This window comes from Gracilinanus agilis, chromosome 5, assembly GCF_016433145.1.
Source record: "Gracilinanus agilis isolate LMUSP501 chromosome 5, AgileGrace, whole genome shotgun sequence".
Taxonomy (NCBI): Eukaryota; Metazoa; Chordata; class Mammalia; order Didelphimorphia; family Didelphidae; genus Gracilinanus; species Gracilinanus agilis.
In genome coordinates, this window is record NC_058134.1 from 214,657,857 (window position 1) to 214,677,331 (window position 19,475).

The following is a 19,475-nucleotide window of genomic DNA, read 5'->3' on the forward strand; positions in this document are numbered from 1 at the left end:
CATCACCTTATCTCAGCTCCACTCTCTCCTAGGCACAGAGAGGAGGATCACTTGTCAAAAAGTCACAGAGCAAGTAACTAACAGTCAGGACTTGAACTGGGTCTTGCCTCTCCTCTCAGCCCAGTTCCAACATCCCTGAAGTCTTCCCACAAATCTAGACACCAAAGGTTAAGGCTCTGCGTCACCTTCTAGGCTTCCCTGGGGTCACAGTGACGTGAGGTGTCTGGCATCAAGGCCTGGTTGGCTGCCAGTTACTAGGGAAGCCATGCCCCACCATGATCCCGGAGGTGCAGGAAAACAAAGGGACACTGCTAGAGCCGGCACCACGTCAGCAGTTAGCCCCAGTCCTGGAGGCACACAGGGAGGGAGGTCTGGGCAAGCCTGGCTGACTAAGGTGATGCTCCCAGGGACTCCCTTAAATGACTTTCTCTAAAGGTAAACTAAGTGGATGGAGTTTTCAAAGCCCTGAATCGTGAATCCTCTTTGAAAACTCTGAAAAAAAAACTTTGAAAAATTTGAAAAAGAATTCAAGGAAGCATTTATTGAGCGCTTACTGTATGCCAGGTACTGAGTTAGGTCCTGAAGACAAATGAACCAGTCCCTGCCCTGGGGAGTTTCTGTTTTCCTGAGCTTTGATGATACATAAGTAGAAAATTAGACTTTTAAAAACCCCACATACATGGAGTAAATCCAGGGCAATCTGGAAGGGAAGAGGAGAACGAGGAATAACTCCAGTCCATCTTCCACTCAGTTGTCAAGCTCATCTTCCCAAAGCCCAGGTCTGACCAAGTCACCCCACCAATGATAAACTCCAGGGACCCCCTATCACTTCTGGGATCTAATAGAAAATCCTCTGTTAGCATTCAAAGCCCCTTCTAGCTTAAGCTACTTTTCTCTCTCTCTTGCCTTCTCACATCTCATTCCTTCTCTTCTCCCCATAACTCAAATGCCTCTGGCCTCTGTTGTGCCTTTCACAAGACCCTCCATATCTCTTTGCTCTGGTACCAGTTTTCACTGGCTGCTCCCCTCCCCAGTCTCCTAAGCCTGGAATGTTCTCCCCTCTTCATCTCCACTTCCCTGGCTTCTTCCAAGTCTTCAAGAAGGTGTTCCCACACCCTATAAGTTCTAGTACCTTCCCCTTGTTGATTATTTCCAACTTATCCTGTCTCTAGCTTGTCTGAACAGAGATGTTTGTGTGCTGTCTCTCCCATTATACGGTGAGGTCCCTGACGGTACAGATGGGCTTTTGCCTTTTTGTGTAGCTCCAGCACTTAGCACAGTGCCTGGCACACAGGAAGTGCTTCATAAAAATTCGTTTTCCAGTAAGAGTTACTCAACCCTTTGTATATATGTTGGGGGACCTTTTCCTGATGGTCCCAACTTCTCTTCCTTTGTTAAGAGCTCTCCTCACACTCCATTCCTACTCAAGTCAAAGGTCATGCCAGATTGGCACGACAATCCATTTTTAACAGGCTTCTGAGCTCCTCCTGAGACAGTGAGGATAGCCTCCAGGAGCAGTCTGGGCTGCTTCTAGAAATCCAACATCAAGGTGGAAATCACTTCTCCTTGTTTAGTCCTGGTGAGTCATCTTATTATCCCCAGCTGACAGTCTGATAGCAACTCCAGCCCAAAACAGACAAATCTTGGCCGGCTGGCATTTGTTGTGGGGAGGGCCAGTCTGCTTCAGAGGTCATTTAGTTGACCATCTCATTTTACAGATGGAGAAACTGAGGCCCGGAGAGAAGAAATAGCCCATTTACATTTTAGAGAGGTTTTTTTTTTTTTAATTTTAATTTTTGGAAAAACCTGCTTCTTCCATTTGAGGTCAGAGAATTAACTCACTGAGAAGAAAAATGTTGACAGAGAAGTCCTGTCAGATCTCTTTCTGTAGGAAATAAGGCTCATTTATAATTAACATACAGACTAGAATACTAATAGATGCTGCTGAGGGGCTTAAAAACATGATGCCCTTTTTGGAGAGATCTATTTCACAATCTTTTTAAAATTTTCATTTTTATGGATAGTTTTGGAATTCCCATCACCTTGGTTTCTAAATTTATTCCCTCCTTCCTCCCCAATTCAAGGAATAATCCTGGTGATGAGAGAGAAAGAGAGAGAGAGAGAGAGAGAGAGAGAGAGAGAGAGAGAAGAAAAAGCAGATGAACCTAGTCTGGAAAGAAGAGAAAGAAATAGTCATTTTCTCTTCTTTCTTTCTCTCCATAATCTTAGGGACATTATAAACGTATAACCAGATCATAGAACATAGAGTGAGAAAGAGCTAGCTCAAACCCATCAAGTCCAGTCCCTTCATTTTACAGATGAGGAAACTGAGCTACAGAGAGGGTGAAGGAATTACCCTAAGGCAAACAAGTAGAGATCGAGGATTCAAACTAAAGTCTCCCAACACTAGATCTAGAGCTCTCTCCACCATATTTCAAATTGGCTGGCTGCTCTAATCCTGTTCAAGCAATTGTTAAACATTTGGAAGTGCCTACTATGTGCCAAGCACTGGGAAGGAGCTAACTATCTAATGGAGGTGACAAGCAAACACATAATACAAACAAGCTGTATACAGGATACTTTTTGTGGTTGAGTCATTTCAGTCATGTCTGACTCTTCATGACCTCATTTGGAATTTTCTTGGCAAAGATCCTGGAATAGTTTGCCATTTCCTTCTCCAACTCATTTGACAGATGAGGAAACTGAGGCAAATAGGGTTAAGGGACTTGCCCAAGGTCACTTAGCTAGGATGTGACTGAGGCCAGATTTGAACTCAGGAAGATGAGTCTTCTTGACTCCAGACCTGGTACTCTATCCACTGTACCACCTGGCTGCCCTGATATAGGATAAATAGGAAATAATTAATAGAAAGAAGATACTAGAATGAAGAGGGGCTGGGAAAGGCTTCTGGTAGAAGGTAGGATTTTATTTGGGACTTAAAGGAAGCCAAGAAGATCAGTGGTTAGAGCAGAAGAGAGAGGATGTTCTGGGCATGGGGGACAGCCAAAGAACACCCAGAGACAGAAGGTCTTGTTCCTGGAACCACTAGAAGGCCAGTGTCCCTAGATCAAAGTGGACATGTTGAGGAGTAAGGTATAAGACAACTGGAAAGGCAGGAGGGAGTTAAGCCATTAAGGCATTTTGTATTTGCTCTTAGAGGCAATATGGCGCCACTGGAGTTTATTGAGTAGGAGGCTGACATGGATGGACGTGCACTTTAGGAAAGTCATTGAATGAACTCCTGAATGGCTCCAAGTCCTACCATCTTACATTGGAAGGGGTGGGTGGGTGGGGAACAACACTTGGCTCCAGATGAAATAATTCTGACTCCCAGTTTGGAAGATGGGAAATGAAGTTCTACCTCAAGCTGCCCATTAAAGAAAAGAATTAAGCATGCCCTCTTCAAATGTTCTGGGATTGAGAGGAGGAAGGAATCTCAAGAGATTATCCATGGCTACAGATTTGTTAGGATTGGGGCAGACTGGAGAGAGCCCTGGAGTGGGAACTGGAGAAGAAGAGTTTTATTCATTCATTCATTCATTCATTCATTCATTCATTCCTGAGCACTCCTTAGTGCTTTCTTTGTGCCAGGTACCCTGCTAGATGTTGGAGACATAAAGATAAAAAGGAAACAGTTCCTGGCCTTAAGAAGCTCACATTCTGGGGGCAGCTGGGTGGCTCAGTGGATTGAGAGCCAGGATTAGAGACAGGAGGTCCTGGGTTCAAATCTGACCTCAGACACTTCCTAGCTGTGTGACCTTGGGCAAGTCACTGAACCCCCATGGCCTACCCTGACCATTCTTCTGCCTTGGAACCAATACACAATATTGACACTAAGACAGAACATAGGGGTTTTTAAAAAGTTTACATTCTATTGAGGATATAATAATACCACAAATAAGTACAAATAATTAAAAAATACAGTTATTTCAGTGATTGAGAAAAGCACTCACTCGAGTGGAGGGAGAGACGTCGGATGTTGTACTGGACTGTGTCTTGAAGGGAGAAAGGGATTAGAAAGTGAAGGAGAGCATTACAGGCATGAGGAACAGCCTGGGCAAAGGCATGGTGGTGGAAGATGGAATGCATTGCTCAGAAGACAGGAAGGTCAGTTTAGCTAAATTGTAAAGTGGGAGAAATAATTTGAAACAGGTTTGGGAAGACAGGCCGGAGTCAGTTTGTAAAAGGTTTAAGTCCTGGCCTGGTTCCTTACTGAGTTCATGTTACTGGACAGACACATCATTTCCTCTTCTGCAAAATAAGAGATCATAGGATCACCAATTCAGAGTTGGAAGGGACTTCAGGGGCCTTCTAGGCTAATGCCTTCTTGTCACTCAGGAAGAAACTGAGGCCCACAAAAGGGAAGCGATTTGCCTATTGTTATACAATACTAAGTAAAAGAGGCAGAATTTGAACCCAGATCCTCTGAGTTCAGAACCAGTGCTTGTTGTATTATATAGTAGCTGTAGTCCCTTCTAGATCTCAATTCATTAATCCTATGATTCAAGCATACCTCTTGTTTTCAGTGATTTCATTTAAGCCATACCTATCTTTCCAGGTCCACCTCCAGCATCACCTTCTCCATGAAACCTTCTCTTACTTCTCTGACTCCCACACTGAGCTCCCCCATTTCTAAATCCCTCTGCTTTTTGCCTATGGCTGTTGTTCCACACTGTCCAGCTTTGATCACATATCCTGTATTGTTTTACTTTTTGTAGGCTTGTCTCAGAAACAGAATGCCACCATGTGAGGGCTTCTGGCCTCTGGGAAATACTCGTCTTCAGGCACTCCCAGGATATAAGTGCAGGAGAGAATCACAGCCCAAGAGGGCTGGAGGACTTGGGTTCAAATCTTGGCATTACCACTTACTGTGCTATCTGACCTTGGGTAGGCCATATCCCCACTGTAGACTTCTACTTCCTCATCTGAAAAAATGTGAATAACAACATTTGCCTGGATCCCTTTGAAGGGTTTTTCCTGAGAATTAGATGACTGCTTGAAGGAAATGGGGGCAGTGATTCCTGGAGAAGACCAAGAAAGGACAGGGTGGTGGTGGAAGTGGGTGATGCCTCAGGGGGTAGGTCAGCTGTCTTCAAGGATCTAAATGACTGGGGGGCCAGAGGAGCAAACCAGGAGCAAAGGAGAGAAACGTCTAAGAGCTCGGTTTCAGCTCAATGTCAGGAAGGACTTCCTAACAATGAGAACTGTCTTGGCCAGAGGGGTGAGCTTCCTGTCCTTGGAGGCCTCCAGAGGAAGCCTGGACAAGCCCTTGTTGGATATTGCTTTCAGTTATTGGTTGGACTAGATGGCTTCTGAGTGCTTTCCAAGATTTCATATCCTGAGAGAAGAGACTATGAGCAGACTTGGATTCTAATCCTCTGTTTGGTCTCTAACTAGCCATGTTACTTTGTTGTTGTTGTTTGTTTGTTTGTTTTTCATTGTTTTGTTGTCATGCAAAAACCCACTTCCATGTTGGTCATTGTAAGAGCAAAGTCATACATAACCCAAATCCTAAAATAAAACCGAGGATGCGCTGATGTGAAAGACTTCACATCATCCAATAGTGCTGTTATGGTGTACCATGTTCTCCCAGTTCTGCTTATTTTACTCTGCATCAGTTCCCACAAATCTCTCCTAGCTGTGTTACTTTGGACAAGCCAATCAACTTCTCTTAGCTTTGCTTTGCTCATCTGTAGAACAAGGAGGCTGGGCTAGCTGACCTCTGGGGTCCTACTCAGATCTAAGTGTGATCTAGAAGGAAGACATTCTTCTCTACAGGGGAGGCTTGCCATCTCCCCTCCCCTTATGGATCCTCAGAAAACGCAGGGGGTGGGAGCAGCTGGGTAGCTCAGTGGATTGAAAGTCAGGCCTAGAGACGGGAGGTCCTAGGTTCAAATCTGGCCTCAGACACTTCCCAGCTGGGTGACCCTGGGCAAGTCACTTGACCCCCATTGCCCAGCCTTACCACTCTTCCACCTGGGAGCCAATACACAGAAGTTAAGGGTTAAAAAAATAAAAAGAAAAGAAAACACAGAGGGCAGCAGTGGCTCTTGTGAGGATGCTGCTGCTCTAGCTCCTGCTGGTACCTCCTTCCTGAGAGTCTGAGGCATCTGAGAGGGGCATCCCGACCCTCCCTTCCTGGACCCAGAACGATGGGCGCCAGAAGTCTGCCAGACAAAGGGTGGTTCAAGTGTTGTCAGCAACAGTTTCCCAGCTATTTGCTGCCACCTAACAGCGTTTCTGTTTCCCTAATGAGACATCATTAAATACCTGCTGTAGGGACCAGGCTACAGTGCCCAGGGTGCCCCAGCCTCTGGGAAGAAGCTCTACTCCATACAGCAATCATTGATTGTACTCTTACTGGATGAGGCTCCGACAGGGTAAAGGAAAACAAATAATTAGTCCCTCCCTGCAAGGAGATTCCATTCTACTTGGGAGTAGCATGACAACAGGAACACAAATGAAGTCATGTTGAAGAGGGAGGGGGCACTAACCGATGAGAAGGGAAGCCAGGGAAGGCTTCCTAGAGGAGGTAATCCTGAGCTGACTCTCATAGCTGAGGTTCTTCCTCTTTTTCTATGTCCTTGAACCCCCAAGCAGTCCATGGTGGAGCTTTCTCAGAACCATGTCTGCAAAGGCTCCAAATAAAGAACGAAAAATGGAAATGCACTGAAATACAATGATTAACAGCTTTCTTTTCTCTCTCTCTCTCTCTCTCTCTCTCTCTCTCTCTCCCTCCCTCCCTCCCTCCCTCCCTCCCTCCCTTCCTTCCTTCCTTCCTTCCTTCCTTCCTTCCTTCCTTCCTTCCTTCCTTCCTTCCTTCCTTTCTTTCCCAAACTTCAGGTTAAGATCCCTGCCTTAATGGAATTCTCGAAATCCTTCCATTTATTAAGGATCTACTCTATTCCAAGGCATTCTGCCAGGGGCTGAGGTACAGAGACAAAAAGGAAAGAGTCCCTACCCTCACTAAAGTTACAATCTGCCGGGAAGATACCCTGGTGACTCAATACAAATATTTTAAGAAATACAGGGGGTGGTGAGGTGGCTCAGTGGATGGAGAGCCAGGCCCAGAGACTGGAGGTCCTGGGTTCAAATGTGATCCCAGACACTTCCTAGCTGGGTGACCCTGGGCAAGTCATTTAACCCCCAATGCCTGGCCCTTACGACTCTTCTGCCTTAGAACTAATACACAATATTGATTCTAAAACAGAAGGTAAGGGCTTAAAAAAAAAAGAAATACAAAATCACTTCAGTGGTGGGGAGATTATAAACAAGTAAGGGTGGGGGAAGACCTTGAGTAGAACGTGGCTTCTGAACTAAGGCTTGAAAGGGAGCTGCTGAGAGACTGCATTCCAGGCCTGGGGAAGTCAGGACAAAGGCATGGAGGTAGGAGGGCCTTTTATAAGGAATAGCAAGGAACTCATTTGGCTGGATAAGGGAGAATCAGCCTGGAAAGATGGGCTGGGTGGTAAAGGGTCTTAGTCCTGGCTTTGTAGCAAGGGTGTGTTTCAGACACAAGAAAGAGCTTGTATAAATGCAAAGAGGTAGGCAATAGATCGTCCATGTTCTAGAAATCTTGAGTAGTCAGGGGACAGATGGAAGAGATGTTATAGAGGAAGGATGGATGATGATGGTGATGAGAGCATCTGTAGAGTGCTTTTAAGGGCTGCAAAGCACTTTTACAAAGGTTATCCCAGTTGATACTTAAAACAGCCTTGTGTTATCAGGGCTATAATGATCCCCATTTTATAGGTGAAGAGATTGAGGTAGAAGTTAAGTGACTTGTCCAAGGCCACACAGCTAGTAAGTGTCTAAGGCAGGAATTGAACTCAGGTCTTCCTATCTACCATTAATTCCAGGTCTAGTATTTGGGGGAAAGAACTATAGATCTGGAAGTCAGAGTTCCTGCCTGTGGTTTTGGAACCCAGCTCACAATGTTAGTCACCATTCTGTCAATACTAAATGGGACAGAAGTAAAAGTGCAGTTGTAGGGGGCAGAAGAAGGGTTGCAGGAATTCTGAGAAGGGGCTGTGGGAAAGGGAAACCCTGTCTGGCTCCAAATGTCTGAAGGAGTGCAGGCTCGTTGGGCAGGGTTCTGGACTAGCAGCCAAGGGAGCCTGGGGGTAGGGGTGGGAAGCCCCATCTGCCCCTTGGGCTTAGCCCACTGGGATTCCTTCCTCACCTGTTTGTGCTGCCAGCCAGTTGCAGCTTGGTAAAAGGGGCCAGGAGAGAGCCCTAGGATAGTACAAGCTCTGTACTCCCCCTCTTCCTGGTTACTGGAAGAATAGCCCAGCCTGGGGGAGAGGCAGGCTACCACTAGTACCTAAGCAGCTGTCCCAGGGGCGGGGGCAGAAAGTAGGGTGGGGAGGTCTCTGGGGGCCTGTCTGGACTAAAGACCAAGGAGAGTGCACTGGAGTTAGCAATTTCTCAGTGATCAGAAGGAGGAGCCCCAAAAAGGCCCACTGGTTATGATCCAGGATGTGCCTATAGATTTCTTCCTTCTATTCTTCTATCCTTCCTTCCCTCCTTTGATTCCTTGATTCCTTCCTTCCTTCCCATTACACTGAAGTTCTGATTATAATTTGGGGGCGGGGAGGGAAGTTCTTCCTCTCACCTTTCTCCTTCTTCTCCCTGTCCCTCCCCCTAACTCTTTAGTGTAGACCAGTGATGGGCAAACTACGGCCCTCGGGCCAGATGTGGCCCTTCTCCTTCATAATCTTTCAGTCATTAATAGGGCTCAGTATCACAAAAAATACAAGAATTTTGTAAAATGTATCATTGTTATTTTTTAATAAATTATATTGGCCCACCTAAAGTTTTTTTCCTTTCCTTTGGCCCCCTCTTGAAAAAGTTTGCCCTTCACTGGTGTAGACCTAGTGGCTCTCTTGCTGCTCTCCACACTCCATGTTAGAAGGGACATTAAGAACCCATTTTATCAAATATGTAGAAGGGAAAACTGAAGCCCAGAGAGGGAAAAAGATGCCTCCACAATCCCTGGGTCAGAGTCATGGATCCAGGGTCAGAAAGAATATCACAGAGGCCCTCTAATTCCCTGCCTCATTTTACAGAAGAAACCAAGACCCCGGGGAGTGACACAACTTGCCCAAAGTCATGTAGGCACTCAGTGACAAAGCCAAAATTTGTACTGGAGTCCGCTATGACTCCTTGGGGCACATAGTTGAGATAATTACTTCTCCACAGTGTAGGGCCCAGTGAGGAAGGTCCCGGTTGGATTCCCTGCATTTCCTATATCTCCTCATTGGATTCTTGCTCATCCCCATCCCCGGAGATGCCTGGACATTGAATCCTCTGGCTTTCTAAATATCACCATCCCTGCTCCCATCCTCAGAGCCTAGGGCTTCCTTCTGACCTGGCCATCCCTTAGCCCTGTGGAATAGACCTATCCAGGCTTCTCCCTTTAGGACCCTCTGTATCTGAAACTTGCCCAAAGTCTCTCTGGCTCAGCAAAATGGAAGGTTCCTGTCCCCCCACCTCCTCTGAAAGCAATAGCAGATCTCAGAGAAAATTCATGGTCTCTGTGTCAGCAGAGGTCTCAGAGGCCATCTGGGTCAGCCTAAAGTGAAGGAAGAACCATCCCCCTCTCTCGGGCTTTACCTGAAGTCCTTTAGGGAGGGGGGACCTACTCTTCCTTTGCTCCTCCCCCCTAATCCTTTGCATTCTGCTCTAAGATCTCTGATTATCAGAAAGTTTTAGCTTAAGATGGATCCACACTAACTGCTCAGCAATATATCTACTCACTGTTTCTGGTTCTGCCCACGGGGACCATGAGAACAAATTGAATCTCTCTATCACAGGAGGGCCCTTTGGACTTTTGTTATTGTTGAATTCTTTTTCCAGCCTTTTCTGACTCTTTGTGACTTCCTTTGGGGTTTTCCTGGCAAAGATATCAGATTGGTTTGCCATTTCCTTCTCCGGCTCATTTGACAGATGAAGAATCTGAGTCAAAGAGGGTTAAGTGACTTGCTCAAGGTCACCAGCTAGGAATTATCTTAGGCTGGATTTGAACTCGGGAAAATGTGTCTTCCTGACTCTAGGCGGAGCACTCTATCCATTGCACCACCTATCTGCCCCTTTGGATACTGATATTAATTCAATTCAATTCAATAAGCAGGGGTCATGGAGCTAGTATTATTAGATGGGACCTCAGAGGTCATCCGGTCTAACCTTCTTATTTAATAGAGAAGAAAGCTTGGGACTTGCCCTGAGTCAAGTGTCAGGAAGAGTCTCCACCCCATGCTGTCTGTCACTCTCCTGAAAACAGCCTCCTCTCCATTCCTCAGGAATCTCGGCCCCTGTCCCTTGGTCTCCCAAGCTCTGATGGCTGAGCTTTCTCTTTATCTTGGTGGGCCTCAGGCCTCCAAACCCCTTCCCAGCAGCCCCTTCCCAGCAGCCCCTTCCCCGCTACATTGACTTCCCTTTACGTATGGCCTTCCCTCAATAGAATATAAGCTCCACTCCCATCTGCCACCATCCGGTGTAAGAAGCAAACCTGGTCCACTTTCTGGGGACCAGAAATTCTGCTCTGAGGAAGAGCTTCCTCTTGGAGAAGACTGCCTTAGAGGCCCTCCCCAATCTCCTAAGGGCAGCATCTCCAGACACAGCCGGGTGGAAGAGCCCACACCCCTATAGGTAAAGTCAGAAGTAGAGGCCCCGGGGAAAGGCAGAGGAGCTAGTCAGGGCCACTCATCCACAGCCACCTGGAGAGGGCACCCTGAAGTCTGAAGGGCAGGGGCAGGCTGGGACAGGATTCTGGGCTCTGGCTTGAGATATTAAAAAAAGAAAGAAAGAAAAAAAGACAAGTATCACATACCATGTCATTGGTTCATCTTCCTGGCATCAGCTCCCAGAACTGACTGCTTCAAGGGGCATTGCAATGGGTCTAGATTTGGGTTGTGCCCCGTGGTGCCTGGAGGCATGGGAAATGTGCAACAGAGGGACCCCTGATTGGGCTTCGATGCCCAGCTTTAACTTAGTGCTCTGCCAAGTATCAGGAGATGAATAGACAGTGCCTGAAGAAGAGAACACTTGAAAGGGTATCGCGGAGCCAGCAACTGTACCAGCCCTCTTCAGTGGGGGGAGAGGAGGATGCTTGGGGTCCCTGCCTAAGGCTCTGGCAGCCCACCCTGGGTGAGGGGCAGACCCTAGAGCTGGAAGGGGCCTTAGGGAACATCCGACTCAACCTCACTATTTTACAGAGACCTGGAGATGGGAATTCTTTCTGCTGTGCCTTGTTGTCCAGCATCCTTTGTGCCCTTAAAGGAATGCTCTCTGCTCCCTCACAGGTCCTGTACAGAGTGACTACTGAGTATGAAGTCTTCTGGGTAATGTGTATGAATTTTAACAGGGGTCTTCTAACCACAAAGCCACAACCCAGCAAAAGGGGGTTAATGGTGGACATTTCAGGGGCTATGGCAGACTCACTCACTTCACAAACTTTTACTCAATACCCATTATATACAAGACCCTGCATTCAGTCTTGTGGGAGACTAAGAATAAAGCACAATGCCTGCCCTCACTGTGCTTCCAGGCTATGAAGGGAGACCTATATGCCCCCCCCTACAATAACTAGTGGAAGACAGTATCATTATCTGTCCTAAGAGAAGTATTTGGATGGTTCAGAGTCAACCTGGTGCCATGAAAGAATGGTGGAGAGAGACCTAGGTTCAAATCTTGGATGGAGCATCTACTTTGTGGCCTCAGGATGAAGCTTTGTACAGTCTGGTCCTGGATTTGGAGCTGGGAGCCCTGAGTTCAATCCTCATTCTGTAGCACTAGCTGTATGACCGTGAGCAACTTACCTTCTCTTGGCCTCAGTTTCTTCATCTCTAAAATGAAGAGGCTGGACTCAATGGACTCTCTTCTCTTTCTTTTTAAACCCTTACTTTCTGACTTAGTATCAACTCTAAGACAGAAAAGCAAGGCAAATAGGGCCAGGGACTTGTCCAGGGTCACACAGTTGGAAGTGTCTGAGGCCAGATTTGAACCCTGATCCTCCCAACTCCAAGCCTGGCTCTCTATCCATTGTGCCATCTGGCTGCCCTAACTCAATGGTCTTGTAAGAGCTCTTTCAGGTAGGATCCTTTAAAATTCCATTCTATTTAAATATTTAAGAAAGATGATGAAAATAAAAACCAAAGAATACTTAAAAAATAAAATAAGGTTCCATTCTCAGGTCACAGAACCTTGGAACCCAGGCCTAGACATCTGTTCACAGATATTTTGTTCCATTAGACTGACCTTGTAAAGAGTTTACCAGCCCACACTTTTCCAGTCTGGCCTTTGTGATCACAATAGTTCTTGCTTCCAGACAATGAGGCACGATGGAAAGAGCAGGGGACTTGACATGGGTTTGAGATCTAGCAAACAACTGACTGATTTTATGATCTTGGGCTTTTCCCCTTCTTTGAGCCTCAGTTTCCACATCTGTAGAAATAGGGATAAACATGCATGTTCTCTCTGTCTCCTAGGGCTTTTTAAACTGTAAAGAGATGGAGAACTAAACCTTTGCTTTCACCCACACTGGAAAGTCCCAGGTGAAGAAGGTGAGTGCCTTCTCTGAAACTGAAGTCTTGGGGAGTTGCCTGGGAGGGTGGAGGGGTGAAAGGATTTGCTCAGGGTCAGCCAGCCAGGACCTGTCAGGTATTCCTGGCTCTGAGACCAGCTCATTGCCCACTATATAAAGCTGCCTTTCTTTGTTAACAATAAAGCTCTACAAAATCATGAGTCAGCCCAGTCCATAGTGAGGTGAACCATCCGTAACTACCTCTTCCCCTGGTCTCCCCAGCCAGCCCTGCCTAATAGGCCAAAGGCTCCCTTTAGAAAATATATCCTGTCTGCACAGAGGTTATTATGGTAGGATCCCAAGACTAAAGCTGAAGGGGGCTTCAGAGGCCATCTAATTCAACAATCTTATTTTACAGATAGGGAAACTGAGGCCCAGGGAGGATCTCCTATCTAGAACTGGAAGAGGCCCTAGAAACCATCTAGTCTAACCCCCTCATTTTACAGATGGGGAAACTGAGGCCCAGAGAGACAACTTGATTGAAAGCTGGAAGTGGCCCTAGAAACCATTTGATACAATTCCCTCATTTTACAGCTGAGGAAACTGGGGCCCAATAAGGTTAATTGACTTGTCCAGGTCCACATAGTTGCTAAATATCTGAGCCAGGAGTCACACCAAGGTCTTTCCATTTCCAAGTTCATCACTCTCTATTAAGCCACCAGAAATTAGACCTTCCAAGGGCAGAAGAAACTAGGGGTGGAGGGTAGTATTTTGTCTGGAAAGGAGAAGACTCAATGGGGCCCACAATAGCCAGACACCTTCATTTCAAGCCTCGGGTAGGGGATTCTCCCACCTCTGGAATTCTATAATTGGATGGGTGAAAATTCAATCATTCAATGACTGCCAAAATGGGCACAGAAATCTCTGGTGGCTTATGCTGGGTTAATGAATACAGACATATAGAATCCTGGGGTGAGAAAATACCTTGGAAGTTATTAACCCAAATCTGACCCTAAACCTAAATCCCCTCTTCAACAACCTACAGATTGTCATGTAGCCACTCTCCTTGAGTAACTCCAGTGTCAGGAAACTCACTACCTAACAAAGCAGTCGTGAGATAACTTTATTTGCTAGAAAATTCCTTTTATTACACTTTCAGATCTTCCTTCCTGTAATTTTCACCTATAATTATCTGTGTTCTGGGGTCAAATAGAACAAGTCTAATCTCTCTTTTATATGAGAACTCTTCACATGTTTGAAGATAGAAAGCACATCTTCTTACTAATCCTTCTCTAGCACCTTCAACCATTCCTCAGAGAGTGTGGTTTCAAGTTCCCTCATTATCCTTCTCATCCTTTTCCAGCTCATCCATGTACTTCTTTAAATGTGGCTCCCAAAATTGATTAGAACACTCCAGAAATAGTCTGGCCAGTGGGTCAGTCATTTCCTTGTTTTTCCTTTCTATGAGATCCTGGGTGAAGTCATTGAATCTGAGGCTGCTGAGAGCCAGGGGGAGCACTGGGTGTGGAGTCAGAAAGGCCTGCTTTCCAATCTGGCCTCAGATCAGTCACTTAACCACCTTGTGCCTCATTTTTCTCATCTGTAAAACAAGGGAGTTAAACTCAATGACTTCCATCTCTAAAACTATAATACTCCTTTGTGAGAATACTTGTAGTGCTTCATAGGATTGCTATGAGGATGAGTGATTTTGTGAACTACAAATCATGGAAAGGTAGAGCTTAGTTTAACTTATTATGATTATATTAAGGAAGCCTATGGTCACATTTGATTTCTGGCCATGTAATACCACTAAACTTGTAGTCCCCACATAAATGGTTTTCTAGACACATCTTCCCCTATGTTAAGTTGGGCAGTTAATTTTTTGAACCCAAACACAGGATTTTACATTGATTCACAACAAATATAATATTCTTGGCTTCATGGCTCCAGAGATTGAGGAAAGGGGCATGGGTTCATCCAGATGAGGCTTCTCATTTAGCTGCCAAACTACCTTCCATATTCTTATCCCTTGAATATGCAAGTGTATGATGGTGCTTATAAAGGGAGAGAAGACACCTTTGCACATTCTCTCATCTATCCGGACATTAGGGTCTAGCTCAAAACTTACTTTTTCTGCCTTATGGGTAGGGGAAAAGTAATAATCTTTTTTACCAGCAAAAGTAGGTTGGGAGAGGGAAGATGAAGAAGGATTTAGTAATAAGACCTAAATCCTCATTCTATTAGAGCACCCTTCCTCCCCTTACCTTTGACCACTGCTGCTAAAGGTATTCTCCCTCTAGCAGGACTGGAGGAATGCTGAACAACTCCCCATTCAGCAAGTGCAAAGCTTAAACAAAGAGGACTAGCAACTTCCTTCCTCAGAGGGAAAAGGACGAAGGAAGAGCTTAGTTGAATATGTCTAGAAGGCTGGTGAACACCAGAGATCAGAATGGCAGAGGGGAAAGTAAAGAAGGGTCCCACCTAGGAGACATACTGCAAGTAGTAGGCAGTACTAAACCCATGATGAACTGAATTAAGCCAGGATTTGATGACAGAAAAGACCTTAGACATCAATTCAGTCTGATTCTTTCATTTTACATATGAGGAAACCAAAGCCAAGAAAGGAAAGTGACTTGCCCAGGGTTTTACCTCTAATAAGTAGAAAATCTAGAATTGGCTCCCAGACTTCAGAGTTCTCATCTACTGCTCTTGCTCCTCATGCCACAGCCTATAACCCAGTGACCTGCATACAGTAGGGACTCAAATATTTCTGAATGATACTGGTATAATTGCAGATGAGATGACACTTTTATCTATTTCTGTTGTAACTGTGTCTTAACCAAAACCATGGATGAGATCCTCTCTCAAGAAAGGGCAGATGTCCCTTGTCCTAGCATCAGTGTTGAATTGAACTCAATTCCCTCACTTAGTGTCATCTTCTCGGCCCTTTGGACCTGGCTCAGTACATGATAAATTCCCAGTCCATAATGACCAGACCTACCTAGCCTCAGGCTGGCTCCTTTCACACATCTTCCTCCATCTTATAATTGGGCAGGTAATTTTTTGAACCCAAGCACAGAACTTTACATTGATTCATAAAAAATGTAATCTTGGCTTCATGACTCCACTGGTAAAGAAAGGGAGGTGGGAAGGGAGTTAAAATCTGGGAATACAAAGACAAGAGTAGAACCATTCTTGCCCTCAAGAAACTTACATGGCTCAGAGTGTGGAAAAACAACATATATATAAAGTAGATAGAAGCTATGTACGTTATACAAGATAACTGATGGGGAGGGGGTGGCACTCAAAGGTAGGGGGGAAGGAACAAGGAAAAACTTCATGAGATGACTCTGGAAGGAGGGTAGGCATTCCCAGAGGCTAAGGTAAGGACAGAGTGCATTTCAGGCATGAAGATAGCTGGGGAAAAGGCGTGAAGAACCACAAAGAGCCGAATTAGGCTAGATTGCAGTGTATATGGAAGGTAGGAATTGTAAGAAATCTGGAAAGGCAGACTGGAGTTAGGTCAAGAAAGGCTTTAAATGGGAAGTTGATATTTGATTATAGAGGCAATAGGAAATTGATGGAGTTTATAGAATAAGGGAGTGATATAGTCGGACCTGCCAGGAAATGATGAATGAAAGATGAAAAGGAACCCTGGGTTTGGACTGAGAGGAACCTCAGGATTCCAATCCTAAATTTTCTAATCTATAAAATAAGGGGATTGGAATTGATGGCCTCCAAAACCCTTTCTGGGGGTGGTGTGTGTGTGTGTGTGTGTGTGTGTGTGAGAGAGAGAGACAGAAAGAGAGAGACAGAGAGAGAGAGACAGAGAGAGAGAGAGAGAGAGAGAGAGAGAAACTGGACAGGGAAGGGTTAACACTTCCATCCTGGACCTCCCGGCCAGCTTCCCCACCTCTCAGGTAAATCCCAGCCCAGTCCACCCAGATGGCCGGAATAACAAAGCCAGAGCCCACCCCTTTCCCCCAAGACAGGAAACTAGGTAGTTTCCACACTGAGCCCCACCTCCGTAGAGCAAACTCTTTGCAAAGGGCCTCAACAACCACGCCGAGTGTCAGATTCTCACTAAAACAGGTCGAAGTCCAAAGGTCACTGGGGATGGGCAGGGAAAGGGATCCCCATTTCATAGACAGACAAATAAGGTCTTCAAAAGTGAATCTCACAAAGGTACACCCCCAGCCTCCAGCAATCCATTAGCCCTATAGGTGGCCTCCCTAAAGGTGGGGAGCTTCCCCCTTGAGCCTTCAGGTTAAGGTGTTCTCCTCCCCCACAGCTGGCTCTCCAGCCCATCCGCTGCTTGGCCCCAGGGTACAGTGGCTTGGGGGTGGGGCCCTCCCTGCTAAACATACCTTGGGAGGTGTGGCTAGTCAACAGAACTGGCAAGACCAGAGGAGTGGGGGGGTGGGGGGAGGGAGAAAAACCAGATAACTTTCAGTTTGGTAGTTTTAGGGCCGCTTTACTGAGCACCTGACTCACCATGGCCATATGCCATAAGGGCTGCAAACATGTTTTTCGCCTCTAAACAGATAAAGAAACTGAGGCTTAGTAAGGCAAAGTGACTCTTGATGGCCACCTGGTCCTGGCAGGTGCCCAAGCCAGGGGAACAAAGGGCAAAGAGCCAGAGAAGGCACAGAAAGGCTACAATCCCGGTGGGTGGAAGTCAACACTGGAGGCATGGGAAGTGAAAGGAAGAAAGGAGGAGAGAAAGGAGAGGCATCTTGGTGTACTGACTGTGCCCGGAGCCAGAATTCAATCTGTTCTCTGCTCTGTGTGCAAAGGTAGCCTGGCCAGAGGAGATGGAGGGCCTGGGGTCAAATCCTCCTTTTGATGCTTAACTGCTGTGAGATCTTTGACAAGCCATTTCACCTCAGTGAGCCTCAGTTTCCTCATCTGTAAAATGAAGGCTGAAGCAGATGCTCTGAGGTTATAGCCAGCACATAATCCTATTACCCAGTGAGATTCACCACCAGTCTAACTTGCCCTGGGTAGGCCATTTTTCTATCATTCTATGCCCAGGTGGCCTCTGAGGTCTCTTTCAGTTTATCCGACAGGCAGGAGGAGTTAGGGCTTTTGCAGCACTGTGGTGTGGGCAGAGAGAGGCCTGGATCCAAGAGCAGCTTTCAAAGCTGGTCGGCTGTTTGCTGGCTGAGCAATCAGGGGCAAATCGCTTCCTCCTAAGAGCCTTATCCATTGCTCTAGGGGACCTCCAGGCTCCTTCTAGCATGAAACCTGTGATTTAGGGCCCCTTAGGGGTCTTGCACCTCAGGCCTCTCAACTAACTGACTTTAAGGTGGGGAGCCGCATTCAGGGGGGTCAGGGGGAAGGGATTGATGGGTCAGCGCTCAGAGTGGGTGCGAGGCAGGAGGAAAGAGGGAGGAGGGAGCCCCTACCTTCTGAGCCTGCTGGATCATCACCCTGACCACCTCCTTGAGGTGGGGTGCCTTCTCCTCCTTGGGAGGGTGGGTGAACAGGTTGACGCGACTGACGCCCCGGTAGTAGCCATTGTCTGTCCAGCCCAGGTCGAGCGGGGGCACCTCTGTGTCGGAGCGGTCAGGCCAATAGGCCAGCGAGGCGGAAGGTGAGGTGGGGGTGGGGGCGGGGGCCTGGCCCCTGGTCTTGATTTTGCTTTTGGCATGGCCCGGCGGCTGCACCTCGTAGGGACTCCAGTCGGCCCGGAGCGCCTGGCGCTCGGGCTCGGACAGAAAGTCGGGCAGCCGTTCCTTGGTCACCACGTCCCGGTAGGCCCTGTCCCCACCGGTCAGCAGCGCCTCCAGGGCGGCTCGCCGCCGCTCGCAGTAGTAGAAGGCAGCGTGTGCCTCCGTCACCTTCTCATTCACGTGCCCATCGTCCAGGCAGCCCAGCTGAGACTCGGCCATGACGGCCAGCTGCACAGGATCCTCTGGGCAACTAGGGTTCCGGCCACTGCCGCACCTGGACGCCCACTGCGGGGCGGGGCCGGGTCCTCGACTCACCTGGAGGGAACCCCGCCCCCCTACCGGGCGCGGCCCAATCCGCGCGCTCGAGGAAGCTTCGGGAGCAACCCGCGGAGAACCAGCTGAGCAGACCCTCCCAGTGCCACGCCGCGTAGTGCACCCAGGGGCGCGGAGCGCTGCCCGGGCAAGGGCGAGGAGGAGGAGGAGGAGGAGGAGGAGGAGAGGCGTGCGGGAAAGGGAGGTGGCCCACTTGGCTCCAGCCGGCTCCCCTCCTTGGGGAATCCCTAGGGTTTCTTGAGAAGGAAGAGAAATGTGCTCAGAGGCGAGACTAGACCCATTTTATGGAATGTTGGAATGGGGATGCTGAGGTATCTTTCGAGGCCCCTTCCTTTCACTTCTACTTTTTTGTGATTCTGACGTTGGGCAAGACACTTCCGCAAGCCTCAGTTTCCCCATTTGTAAATGGGGAGGGGGTGTCTAAATCATTCCAACGAACAGTCCTCTTTCTAGGGTCATGCTTCATTCATGAGCAAACATTTATTAAACAAATTCCATCTATTTAGAGCCTTGCGCTGCAAGAGATTTACAAAGTTGAAAAGAAACGAAGTCCCTGCTCTCTTGGAATTTAACAGCCGAATAAAAGAATAAGTAAGACGAACTAACACCAGTATGGATTCTCTTCCGTTTTCTATTTCTTTCCATTATCAGAAGCGTCTGCCAGGGTAGAAGAGGCTGGGCAGAGTGGGGTTTTCACCAGGAAGGAAGGCTGCTGCTGCTGTGCTTGCATTGGTTTTCTCCCACACTGAATCACAACTCAGGCCACTTTGGGCTTGTTCAGTGCCAGAGCAGCAGGTAGGCAGACCCCTCTGGGAAGATCTCATTTCCCTCAAGTAGTCCCCCAACAAACATTTATTAGCCCCTATTATGAGCCATCCATTAAGGATATTCCCTCAAAACCCCTCATTTCCCAGTTTCTCCCATCCAATGAACGCCAGATAGTC

General features: G+C 47.2%; 1 protein-coding gene across 1 annotated transcript in view; it reads right to left on the reverse strand.

Annotated features, from left to right (window-relative positions):
• FAM83F (family with sequence similarity 83 member F) overlaps positions 1-18,417 on the reverse strand; it is a 37,710-nt gene extending 19,293 nt beyond the window's left edge. The window contains exon 1 of the mRNA XM_044678312.1: positions 17,932-18,417. Within this exon, the coding sequence (XP_044534247.1) occupies positions 17,932-18,417 (486 nt within the window). The remainder of the gene's footprint in view (positions 1-17,931) is intronic.
• Between the last annotated feature and the right edge of the window lie 1,058 nt (positions 18,418-19,475).